The 12,766-nt window shown below is 42.4% G+C and overlaps 1 protein-coding gene across 1 annotated transcript in view; it reads left to right on the forward strand.

The window, feature by feature from the left end:
* kcmf1 (potassium channel modulatory factor 1) overlaps positions 1–12,766 on the forward strand; it is a 129,613-nt gene that overhangs the window by 53,854 nt on the left and 62,993 nt on the right. The window contains exon 2 of the mRNA XM_043719754.2: positions 12,191–12,358. Coding sequence (XP_043575689.1) covers positions 12,191–12,358 — 168 coding nt within the window. The remainder of the gene's footprint in view (positions 1–12,190; positions 12,359–12,766) is intronic.

Raw genomic sequence — 12,766 nt, forward strand, 5'->3', positions numbered from 1 at the left:
AACACCACTGCGTTGCAGCTCTATAAAACTTTGGTTAGACCGCACTTTGAATACTGCGTCCAGTTCTGGTCGCCCTATTATAGGAAAGATGTGGATGCTTTGGAGAGGGTTCAGAGGAGGTTTACCAGGATGCTGCCTGGACTGGAGGGCTTATCTTATGAAGAGAGGTTGACTGAGCTCAGACTTTTTTCATTGGAGAAAAGGAGGAGGAGTGGGGACCTAATTGAGGTATACAAGATAATGAGAGGCATAGATAGAGTTGATAGCCAGAGATTATTTCTCAGGGCAGAAATGACTAACACGAGGGATCATAGTTTTAAGCTGGTTGGAGGAAAGTATAGAGGGGATATCAGAGGCGGGTTCTTTACACAGAGAGTTGAGAGCATGGAATGCGTTGCCAGCAGCAGTTGTGGAAGCAAGGTCATTGGGGACATTTAAGAGACTGCTGGACATGCATATGGTCACAGAAATTTGAGGGTGCATACATGAGGATCAATGGTCAGCACAACATTTGTGGGCTGAAGGGCCTGTTCTGTGCTGTACTGTTCTATGTTCTATTCCTCTCTAGACTTCTTCTGCGTAGGCACATTCCAGAAGGAGGTGTATGACAGTCTCATTCCCCCGCAGCCGCTTTGAAGGCAGCGTGCGGTGCGGCTGAGAGTCCGGGCGTGCATAAAGGATCTCACAGGCAGAGCCCTTCTCACCACCAGCCAAGCCATGTCTTTGTGTTTGTTGGAAAGTTCTGGCGATGAGGCATTCTGCCAAATGGCTTTGACAGTCTGCTCAGGGAACCGCTCAATAGGATCCGCCCTCTCCTTTTCCCGAAGGGTCTCGAGGACACTACGTGCTGACCACTTCCTGATGGACTTGTGGTCAGAGGTGTTTTTCTTCATAAACTTCTCCATCAAGGACAGGTGATACGGAATGGTCCAACTACTCTGAGCGTTCTGCGGCAGCGAGGCCAGGCCCATCCTTCGCAACACCAGGGACAGGTAGAACCTCAGTACGTCGTGACACTTGGTGTTTGCGTACCGGGGATCCACGCACAGCTTGATGCAGCCACACACAAAGGTGGCCATCAGGGTGAGGGTGGCATTGGGTATATTTTTTCCCCCGTTGCTCAGATCTTTGTATAGCAAGTCCCTTCGGACCCGGTCCATCTTTGACCTCCATATAAACTGGAAGATGGCCCGGGTGACTGCAGCGGCACAGGTTCTGGGAATAGGCCAGACCTGTGCCACGTATAATAGCAAGGACAGTGCCTCACACCTGATGACCAGGTTTTTTCCCGCAATGGAGAGCGACCGTAGCTTCCATCTGCCCAGTTCCTGCCTCACTTTGCTGATACGCTCCTCCCAAGACTTGGCGTATGCCCCAGCCCACCCCCGAACCAAATACCCAGCACCTTCAGGTGGTCGGTCCTGATTGTGAAGGGGTTCGAGGATTGGTCGGCCCAGTTCCCGAAGAGCATGGCCTCGCTCTTGCCTAGGTTTACCTTGGCCCCCGAGGCCCGTCCAAACTGGTCACATATGCACATATGTCTGCGCACGGCCAGCGGATCTGAGCAGAAAACGGCGACGTCATCCATGTACAGGGAGGCCTTAACCTGCAGGCCCCCACTGCCAGGAATAGTCACCCCTCTCAGGCTCGCATGCTTCCTGATGGACTCAGCAAATGGCTCTATGCAGCACACAAACAAACAAGGCAGGAGAGAGAGGGCAGCCCTGCCTGACTCCAGATCTGACTGGGAAGCTATCTGATTCCCACCCATTGATTTGAGACTGCACTGACAATGTTGGTGTAGAGCAGTCTGATCCAATTGCAGATTCCCTCCCCAAAGCCCATTTTAGAGAGAACATCTCTCATCTACCTGTGATATCCTGTCAAAGGCTTTCTCCTGGTCCAGGCTGATCAGGCAGGTGTCCAACCCTCTGTCCTGCACGTAGGCGATCGTAACCCTGAGGAGTGCGAGACTCTCAGCAATCTTCCTGCCCGGTACAGTATAGGTATGGTCAGGGTGAATCACCGATCCCAGAGCAGACCTGACCCGGTTGGCGATTACCTTTGACAGAATTTTGTAATCCGCATTCAACAGTGAGATTGGTCTCCAATTATTGAGTTCCTCCCTCTCCCCCTTCTGCTTGTAGATGAGGGTGATGGTGCCTTTCCTCATGGATTCACTCATGGTACCTGTCCGAAGCATACTGACATACACCTCCAGCAGGTCCTGGCCAATCAAGTCCCACAGAGCGGAATAGAGCTCAACCGGTAAGCCATCGCTTCCGGGAGTTTTATTCTTTTCGAAGGACTCGGCTTGTCCAGAGATAGCGGCTGGTCCAGCCTCTCGCATGTTCTGTCGTCTAAGACCTCCGTGATAGAGGACAGGAACGACTGGGAGTCCGCGCTGTCAGTCGGCTTCGCGTCATACAGACTGGCATAGAAGGATTTACTGATCCTCATGGCGTCAGCCTGAGATGACGTTATGGAGCCATCTTCCTTCAGGCTGCTGAGCACGGAGCTCTCTTTGTGCACCTTCTGGAAGAAGAAACGTGAGCACGTCTCGTCCCGCTCCACCGAGCGGACCCTGGACCGGAAGATTGTCTTGGAGGCCTCCGAGGCAAAGAGCGAGGCTTGCTGGCCCTTCACTTCCTTGAGGTCCTCCGTGACATCGACCCCCATCGTCTGCAGCAGGAGCAGGTTCTGCATACTTTCCTGGAGCTAGGACAATTTTCCCTGCTTCTCTCTCGCCTCCTGAACACCTTTGAGGATGAAGAACCTCTTGATGTTCCCTTTTACTGTTTCCCACCAGTCCGCTGGGGACTCAAAGAGGGGCTTCACGGTTCTCCAACCTGCGTAGTCCCTCTTGAGCTCCTCAATGTTTCCCGGGGTCAACAGCTTTGTGTTCAGCTTCCACGTTCCCTTACCAGCCCGCTGCTCGTCCTGTAGGTGACAGTCAGCCAGCAGGAGGCAGTGGTCAGAGAAGAACACCGGCTTGACGTCGGTGGATCTGACCGAGAGCGTTCGGGACACAAACAGGTAAGCTATCCTTGAGCGGATAGACCCGTCTGCCCGTGACCAGGTGTATCTACGCTGCGCTCCGTCTGCAGGGGTGCTGAAGACGTCGTGCAGCTTGGCATCTTTGACCGTGTCCATCAGGGCTCTGGACATGGCGTCCAGTTTACTGTCTCTTTCCTTCTCCCCCCCCCCACCCCCCCGTCGGATTGTCCATCTGCATCAATGATACAGTTGAAGTCTCCAGCCTGGACGTAGCCAGCAACAGTGGAAGCTGCTGCAGGATGGCCAACCGTTTACTCTTACCCACTGTCTCTTACCCACTGTACACATTAATCAGTCTCAGGGGAGCATTCCTGTACATGATGTCGGTGAAGAGGCGCCCGCCCACCACCTCCTTAACCTCGGAGATGGTGAAGTTGCCTCCTCGGAACAGTATAGCTCGGCTGGAGGCACGGCTATCGTTGCCCCCCCCGACCAAACTGACGGCCCATGGGCCCACAAGCTCGACCATCTCCTGTAGCTGCTGAGGTGCGGTATCTCACACTCCTACAGAAACAGGACGTCGGCTTTAACATTGGCCAGGAAGGCCATCGTAGAAACACATCGCGTAGCCGATTTGATGCTATGCACATTGATGCTGGCAATTTTTCACCCCATTTTAACAGTTTACGAGGTATAGAGTTGAGGCGGAGTGGGTTATAATGCCTGTGCCAGGGCATGTGATGGAGTAGATAGAGATGGCAGGCTGGATAGGAAGGGAGCCTTTTTTTGTTGCGGGGGTCAGAACGCCCCCTTCCTTGTGGATCACAATTGCTGCTTCTTTGATGAAATGATACCCCTTAAATGTCTTTGTAGTGAACAGTACCCTTCTTTGATTTGAGCAGCTTCCTGGATTACAAAATGTGCCAGTCTAATGTAATATTTTGGGATTTGTCCTCCAATAACAATTCTGGGCATGCAGAAGCCATTTTGTTGACTTGATCTGGGTAATTGGGATTTCTTTAGTCATGGTTCAGTAGACAATGTAGGGATAAAACAAAAGGCTTACAGCAATAGAATGGATCTGATTGAATGGGAAAGATACAAGGAACAACAATAGGTGACCAAAAAAAACATTGAAAACGTAGTATGAAAAGAAACTTGCAAGGAACAGAAAAGTCAACAATTTCTATGATCACATTCGGGAATTAGTGAGGGAGGAGTGTTGTGGACTGTTTTAAAAACTGTTATCAGTGATATTGTCATTCAAAGTAAGAAAAGTTGAATAATTACTTTGTGAATATTTACAGTAGAGGAAGAGAAGAATGCCAGACATCCCAAGGAAACTTGGTTAGGGATTTGCCAGAATTAGCATGATTAAAAACATAAATAAGAAAATAATGGCACTAAAGAATTACAAATCCCAGCAGCAGATTGTTTTTGTTCTGCAATGTTAAAGTAAATAGGTGAGCATGCAGCAGCCCAGACTGCAAACTGCCAGCATTGTCTCCATTTGGGAACTGTCCCTTGAGATTGGAAAATCGAGCATGAAACTCTACTAAAGTTGAGAGGAAAGTAAGGATAGTGTAGACCAGCATAGAAGGCGCAAAAGGCATCACAAAAATAGAAGAAATTTAAAGGGCAAAAGATTGGCAAAAGAGGAGGGAAGTTTGGAAGATTAAAGTTGAAGTGAGGTGGTAGTGCCTTCTTGAATAGTTGGCAGTCCATGCGGTTCAGGTGCACTACAATACTGTTAGCGAGTTCTAGGATTTTGACTCAGTGACAGCAAAAGAACAGGATATATTTCCAAGTCAGGGTAGAGAGTCGCTTGGAGCAGAACACACAGGTGGTGCTGTACCCATGCTTCTGCTGCCCTTGTCCTTCTTGAGAAAAGATACTAAAGGAACTAATAGGTCTACAGATTGAGAAGCCTTGTCAACTCAGTGACCTGTAACCTCGATCCTTAGCACAGTAGCCTTCTAGGAAAGAAAATATATAGAGCAATTCTGAGTAAAAGTTAGCAGAAAGTTAGACTAACTTCCAGAGTAGGAGTGTTTGGCTAGAAATTGACAGACTGGTTAAAAGGTGGAAAAGCTTAAAATTTCAGTTTTGTGTATCATTGTAAGAAGACTTCACAATTTAACAAGGAAGAATTAGTTCAGTTGAAATTAAAGATTGAGAAAGAAGTGTTATCTCTTTGGATTTAATGTTATAAAGCGATGGTGTTGAGCAGTAGGTGAAAAGTTGTTTTAAGAATTGTTTTCTAAACAGTTCTATATTTAGCTTTGTTTTATTATCTTTCCTTTTATGTCATAAACTTTTTATTTTTAAATGGAATCTGAAGCCTTGTGCTCTTGCTTTCAGCAAATGACCTTTGACCTATTTTTATGTCGTCATTTTGACTACAATACACTCTTTGCAGTTATTAGAGATTGCAAATAATGCTGTAGCACCAAAACCTGAGAAATCCTATTGTTTACAGTTTCCAACCTGAAAAGTTGCCAAGCTTAGCCCCTATTCCTAGTTTCATGTTGATTATACAAAACTCTATTCATACTACTGGTTATGATTCTTGTTGCAATGATTGAGTTGACAGATTTTTTTTAAACAATTAATATGATGGTCATATACCAAACATAAGCACACAAGGCTGAGGAGTAAAGTGAGCCTGTTTGCTCCACTATTAGCATATGCGAGTGGTGTAAAATGAACACATCTGAACAAGGCCCTAAAGGTTGACATAAAAAGTTAGAGAATATATCAACTCCAAGTAAATCAATAATTGGGTATTTGACTTTTTAGCACCTGCTTTGCCATTTTTGTTTTATCTTTTATGATTCTTTTAAAATCGTGATTTTTGCCAATCCTAGCATTTTCCCTTTCATTTGGACAAAACGGTCTATTTGCTGCTTTGTTTTGGGAATGTCAGCATTCCTCTGGCAACTAGCAGCTGTTAGAAAAAGTGATGTTGATTTTCTTTCCATTGTGAACGGAACTCCTCTTTGCTTATTCATTTTATTGTGTGAATTGATTTACTAAAAATGACCGCAGTCTACTGTGGTGAGTAGCATGTTTTGTATGTCAGGGAGCAGGAGAAACAGTTAAATTACCCAAGCTTCATTTTAGAATAGAAATAATTAAGATGACATTTTGTTTTGATTTGAGGCTTTCTATTGTTGAAGGCAGTCTCTTGTAAATAACTAAGGATAATGACTTTTACGGGGGGAAGAAAACACATTGTTTATATTTTGAAATGACATGAAAAATACTCCAGACATACTTGAGAAGTTCTGTTGTACTTTCCTCCTTCAAGAAACATAGGTACATTGATCACTACATTTGTCACAAAATGTAGGAGCGGAACAAGGCCCTTTGCCCCGTCGAGTCTGCTCCATCATTTGATCACGGCTGATATGTTTCTAAACTCCATTCTCCTGCCTTCTCCCTGTAACTGTCCATCCACTTACTAATCAAGAACCTTTCTACCACTGTCTTAAATACACTCAATGACTTGGTCTCCATAGTCTTCGGCAGCAATACATTCCACATTTTTACCACCCTCTGGCTGAAGAAATTCCTCCTCTTTGCTCTGAGGCTATTCCCTCTGGTCCAAGTCTCTCCGACTAGTGGAAACATCTTTTCAACATCTACTCTATCCAGGCCTCTCAAATTTCAATGTGATCACACCTCATTCTCCTAAACTCTATTCTGTACAGACCTGGGGTCTTCAACCCCTCCTCATAGGCTTATCCTATCATTCCCAGCTTCATTCTTGTAAACCTCCTCTGGACCCCATCCAATGTCAGCCCATTCTTCCTTGGATACGGTATCAGAAATGCTCTCAATATTCCAAATGTGGTCTGACCAGCACCTTGTACAGCTTCAGTATTACCACGCTACTCATGTATTCTAGCCCTCTTGAAATGAATGCTCACATTGCATTTGCTTTCCTAACTACCAACTGAACCTGTATGTAAACCTTAAGAGAATCCTGAACTAGGACTCCTACGTCTCCTTTCTGCTTCAGATTTCCAAAACCTTTCCCCATTTAGAAAATAGTCTCCAGCTCTATTCTTCTGATCAAAGTGCATAACCTACATTTTCTCACATTCTATTCTATCTGCCGCTTTGTCCAGTATCCTAACTTTTCCAAGTCCCTCTGCAGCGTCCTACTTCCTCAACACTATCTGTTCCACCATCTATGTTTGTATCATCTTCAAACTGGGCACAATGTCAGCAGGCTTTTTTCATCCAGATTGTTAACGTATGCCATGATAATTGTAAATACTGACTCCTGTGGAATTCCAGTAGTCACCAGCTGCCACCCTGAAAAAAGACCCTTTTATCTCCCAATCTCTGCTTCTTTCTAGTTAACCAATCCTTTATCTATACTATACCTTGTCTCTAACACTGTGTGGCACCCTATCAGAGGCCTTCTGGAAATCTAAATAGATCATGTTCACTGGCTGTCCTTTGTCTAATTTGTTCATTATCTTGTCAAAGAAATCAAAAATTTGTCAAGCATAACTTCTCCTTGACAAATCTATGTTGACTTAGCCTTATTTTACTATGCACTTCCAAGTATGGCACAATCTCGTACTTACTAATGGACTCTAAAATCTTACCAAAGGTCAAGCTAACTGTCCTTTTTAATTTCCTATCTTCTGTCTCCCTCCTTTCTTAAACAGAGGTGTTACACTAGCTGTTTTCCAGTCCTCTGGGTCCATCCTGACTCCAGCGATTTTCTGAAAGATCACCACCACTGCCTCCACAATCTCCTTCAGAGCCCTGGGGTGAAGTCCATCTGATATGGGTGATTTTATCCACATTTAGATCTTTCAGCTTCCCCAGCACATCTTTAGTGATGGCTGCTACCCTCACCTCTGCCTCATGACTCTCTTGAAGCTCTGGTATGCTGCTGATGTCTTTCACCATGAAGACTGATACGAAGTACCTATTCTGTTCCTCTGTCATTTCTTTGATCCCCGTTACAATTTCAGCAGCTTCATTTTCCAGCATTTTAATGTCCACCCTTGCCTCTTTCTCCTTTTTATGTACATACAAAAAAACTCTTGCAATCGTCCTTTATATTACGAGCCAATTTGCCTTCCTATTTCATCATGTGGTCCCGTCGTCCATCCTCTTCCCCTGCCCACCCCACTCCACCCATCCACATTACCAGTTTTTTAAAAAATTATCCTCTGGTTTTTAAAGGCTCCTCAATCCTCTGGCTTCCCTCTAACCTTCACATTGTACGCTCTTTATTTTGCTTTTATACTATCCCTGACTTACCATGTCAGGCATGGTTGCCTCATCCTCCCCTCATATGTTTCTTCTTCCATTGGATGCATTTCTGTCATGCCTGTTGATTGTAACCCCTTCTCCAAGGAATTCTTGCTAATGCTATTTCACTATTGTCCCTGCTACGCTATCCTTCCAATGAATTCTGGCCAGCTTCTCCCTCATTTGCTTTGATTGATATTGTCACATGTACTTAGGTGTTTTACATGCAGTACAGGCAGATCATACCATACAAAGATCATGGGGTGATATTGCCTTTACACAATTGCAGTACCATTCAATCTGATTCCAGCTTCTCTCCCTCAAACTACAGGGTGAATTCTGTTAGGGTCACTGTCCCCTATGGGTTTCTTTACCTTCAACTTCCTAATTAAATCTGTCTCATTACACATCATTAAATGTAGAATGGTCTGTTTGCTAGTGAACCCGACCCACAAGTTGCTCCAAAAAACCATCTCGTAGACTTTTCATGAATTCTAATTTTTGGGGTCTGTTACCAAACACATTTTCCCAGGCCACCTGCATATTTGAAGTCACCATGATTATTGTAATTTGTTGTATTTTGACAATGGGCAAAATTGATATCCTTTTGGCTGCAGTGAGGCCGAAAGGGAACTATACTCAGCTTCTGAGCATACGCCAATGCCATAGGAGATTTCCTCATATTAACTGTTTTTTGACATCACCGATAAGTTTTAACTGTTTTTTGTTTGCAAATGTTTTCATACATTTTAGACATTGCAGTTCTCTAATTTAAGAACTGCAGCCAAATATCCAAGCTGTTTGGGGAAGTTGAAACACATTGACATACCCAGCTACTTAATTAATTTGGAATTTTAAATAACATCTTAAGCTCAATTTTTTTGAAGTTTTTTTCCCTGTAAGTAAGGCCTTTTTAAATCCAGTCATGGTAAAGAATTGGTTGAAGTTCAATTTCTTTGGATCTTGTGTCAATTTAAGTGCTATTCAGGACAGAAATGCTTGCAGGAAAGCTAAGGAATCCAGAGATGTTTTCTGTTTTTATTAAGTTACTGTTTACCTGTACCCAGCTGATATCCGTGTGTGACTCAAAACATGTTCCTTTATGGTATAAAAGTATGTCTTGATTTGGAACCTTTGCATGTTACCCTGACTTGTGTAATCTTAGTACCTTTCTTCATTGAAAAGCTGCTGCATTTGCTATAATAGTTTCAGTATCTGTATAATAGCTGTAATATTTTAGAATCTTAAGTGTCAGCACATTGCAAATTTTAAGAAAATCTGTAACAAAATTATCCAATTTAAAAATATTATGGTTCCATAATTTGATAACAGCCCACTTATTAGGTATTGTGGGCCTTGTGGTCTTAATGCACAGTGGCTCAGTGGTTTGCACTGGTGCCTTACAGCGCCAGGGGCCCGGGTTCGATTCCAGCCTCTGGCGACTGTCTGTCTAGAGTTTGCCCATTCTCCCCATGTCTGCATGGGTTACCTCCAGGTGCTCCGGTTTCCTCCTGCAGACCAAAGATGTGCAAGTTAGGTGAATTGGCCATACTAAATTGACCATAGTGTTCAGGGATGTGTAAGTTAGGTGCATTAGTCAGGGGAGATGTAGAGCAATAGAGTAGGGGAATGGGTCTGGATGGGTTACTCTTTAGACGGTTGGTGTGGACTTGTTGGGCCAAATAGCCTGTAGGGATTCTATGAATTAATATCAAGTAGTAATTATTGATTATTGGCTGAATTATATATGACAATACAGTTCATTTATTGTTAGTTTCTCATTTTAAAAAGTTGCCTTTGTAAATATTTCTTAAAATAAACCATTGTGAATATGTTGCTGCTTTGATCTGTGCAGGATGTGAAGTGGCATTGATTTTTTTGGATGAAAATGACAAACTACATAAATTTATCATCTGTTGGAAAGCTGCTGATAAAAGAAAGGACTTGAGGACTAAATGATGTTGTGGTTTGCTGAACTTATTCTTGGCCAGATGTGGATATATTTCAAATTTATAAGAGAATACCAATTCAAATCACCAGCATGTGTCAAGGTAGTAAATTATATTGGACAACTTCTGGTTTATAATGCACCAGTTTAGCATTATTGGTTAGCTTTTTAAAAAAAACTCAATAATACAGAGCAATCCTCTTTTCAAGTATTTAGGATGTTATTTTTCCCTGGTTTATTTGTGCACATGTAGTTTAGTACAATTTGTTGACCATGTACAGTTTATATCATTTGAAATTTCCAAAATCAGCAACAACGGCACCAACCTGCAGGAGACAACTGGTCTGTTCAAACAAATTGCTATTGATTGTAGTAACATAAACATGGCTGTTTTACAGCCTCGATTGACTACAATATCTCTGTCAGTTAGTGTTGTATAATATTCCATGTTGCAACCTGTTCTTGAGACATACTTTGATAACTCTTCCTGCTTGAATAGCTGCCCTTGCCATCTTTTTGTTCTCGTTTGACTTTTATAACAAGATCTGCCATCTATCCCACTTTACTTTCCAGATGGAGAAGTTCCATGTTTTGTTAATTTGCGCATTAACACCCTGAATTGTGATTGAAGTGATACCCTGTGAGGCAGCAGTACTAACCACTGAGCCATCGTGCCGCTCCAAAGGTGTAGTGTTTTTTTTAACAATGACATCTAGATAGACTGTATGAAATTGGTGAATCTGGTTGTTGAGCAAATTACTTAGTGTGAGATTCCGAGTCTTTTTTCAAGAAGCTTTATTTTTCGTGAATTCATGGAGAGGCTGCCACAGTTGTCACTGTCTGAGTACTTTCTCGAGCTGAACAGAATCAGCCTATATTCTTACAATGATAGAAACAACTTTTCTTACATTTCACACTTTACAATAATTCAAGATAAAGATAAGCACAGTGCAGCTTTCGCCTTTGTTCTTTGATGTTGCTCAAGGACAGAGAAGCTAACGAGCTCAAGAAGTAACCCCAACATGAGCCTATAATACTCCTTATATTTCATCAAATTATAGTTGCACAACCTCAGTCTTTATCTCCAGCAGTATTTTTCCACTAAAACGAGAGTCTGAGAGCCAAGATAGCTTTTACCTTGGTCAGGTATTCCATCATGCAGCAGTATGCAGAGTTCTTATACTTCCATACTGGTAATGACAATGGTCCTGTTCCACATAAAGAAAATACGACAACTTAGTGATTTGTACCAGGTTTTAACTTAACCAAATTCTTTGTTTCAGTCTATCTTCAGAGAGATTAAAGAAATTTACGCAAATGATACCTCTTTTTGAGATCATAAGAGATAACGTTCTCAAATCCCTCGGTTATATTGTGACATGTAGTTTGATGTTAGACAGTATGAATGCACTAAAACATAAATGGCAGAGGCAAGTGGCAAAAGTGAATATCATCACCATTGTCCCGAAGAATTAAAACCAAAACTACGAACCAAAGCTCTCAACATTCTTTATATTTTCGGTGTTTGCATTATGTCAGAAAGAGTTTTTTAATGCAAGTTACTTTTTTAAAAAAACTACTTGTAAAAATGCAAGCTGGAAAAATATCTCTGGTTTTCTCTACTAATACCCTAATTAAAGAGTAAGTCATAATGGACATTTTACAAACTGTATATGAAGAGTTTTAATTAGAAGAGTAAGTGTGTCATCGGCAAGGCCAGCAATTTTTGTCTTTCCATGTCACACTTGCTCTTTGAGATGCTTCTGAAATTCAGATGGATGGAGAAAATGTGAACAGTTCCTATTTTAAAACAAAAATAATCATGGTGGGTATTCATTTTAAACTGATTTTATGCTATAATTATAGATGCTAGTCATTATACCACCACTGTAACTTTCTGTTCAAACTGTTTGTAAGGCCTCTTTGGAAAATTAACATTTCCTCTGATCTCTCCTTGCCTTCTAGGTGTCAGCTGTGATGCATGTTTAAAAGGAAATTTTCGAGGTCGCAGATATAAGTGCTTAATTTGTTACGACTACGACCTGTGCGCATCTTGTTATGAAAGTGGGGCCACTACTACAAGGCATACAACTGACCATCCAATGCAGTGCATATTAACAAGAGTAGATTTTGGTAAGTGTTTTAAAGGACTGATATCTCGCAGTTTCGTAAAATGCGAATAGAAGTGTACTGTTAGCAAAAGCTGGAATATGAAGATTAAAATTGAATAGTTGGGAAAGCAGATTTCAGTTAAAGCATGAAAAGATTTTGCATTTCATAATGGTTCCATTATGATTAGCCATTGATTTTGCTTCATTGTAATTTTTTTAAAATCTGTCAATAGTGTTCCCAGATTTACAAACTACTTTTGGCAACTTGATAGTTGGTTTTAATTTAACAGTTTGTGTACGTGCATATACCAGGTATTTGTCATGGGCATACTACCTCAACTCTCTCAAACTGCTTGTCCCAGAGAACCTTAGAATCAAAACCGTTTGTATTATCTGACGTTCTATCTGATTTACTGAACGATAACAAAGA

This window comes from Chiloscyllium plagiosum, unplaced genomic scaffold (assembly GCF_037043375.1).
Source record: "Chiloscyllium plagiosum isolate Xiang-an unplaced genomic scaffold, Cpla_swu_hap1 HiC_scaffold_2, whole genome shotgun sequence".
Lineage (NCBI taxonomy): Eukaryota > Metazoa > Chordata > Chondrichthyes > Orectolobiformes > Hemiscylliidae > Chiloscyllium > Chiloscyllium plagiosum.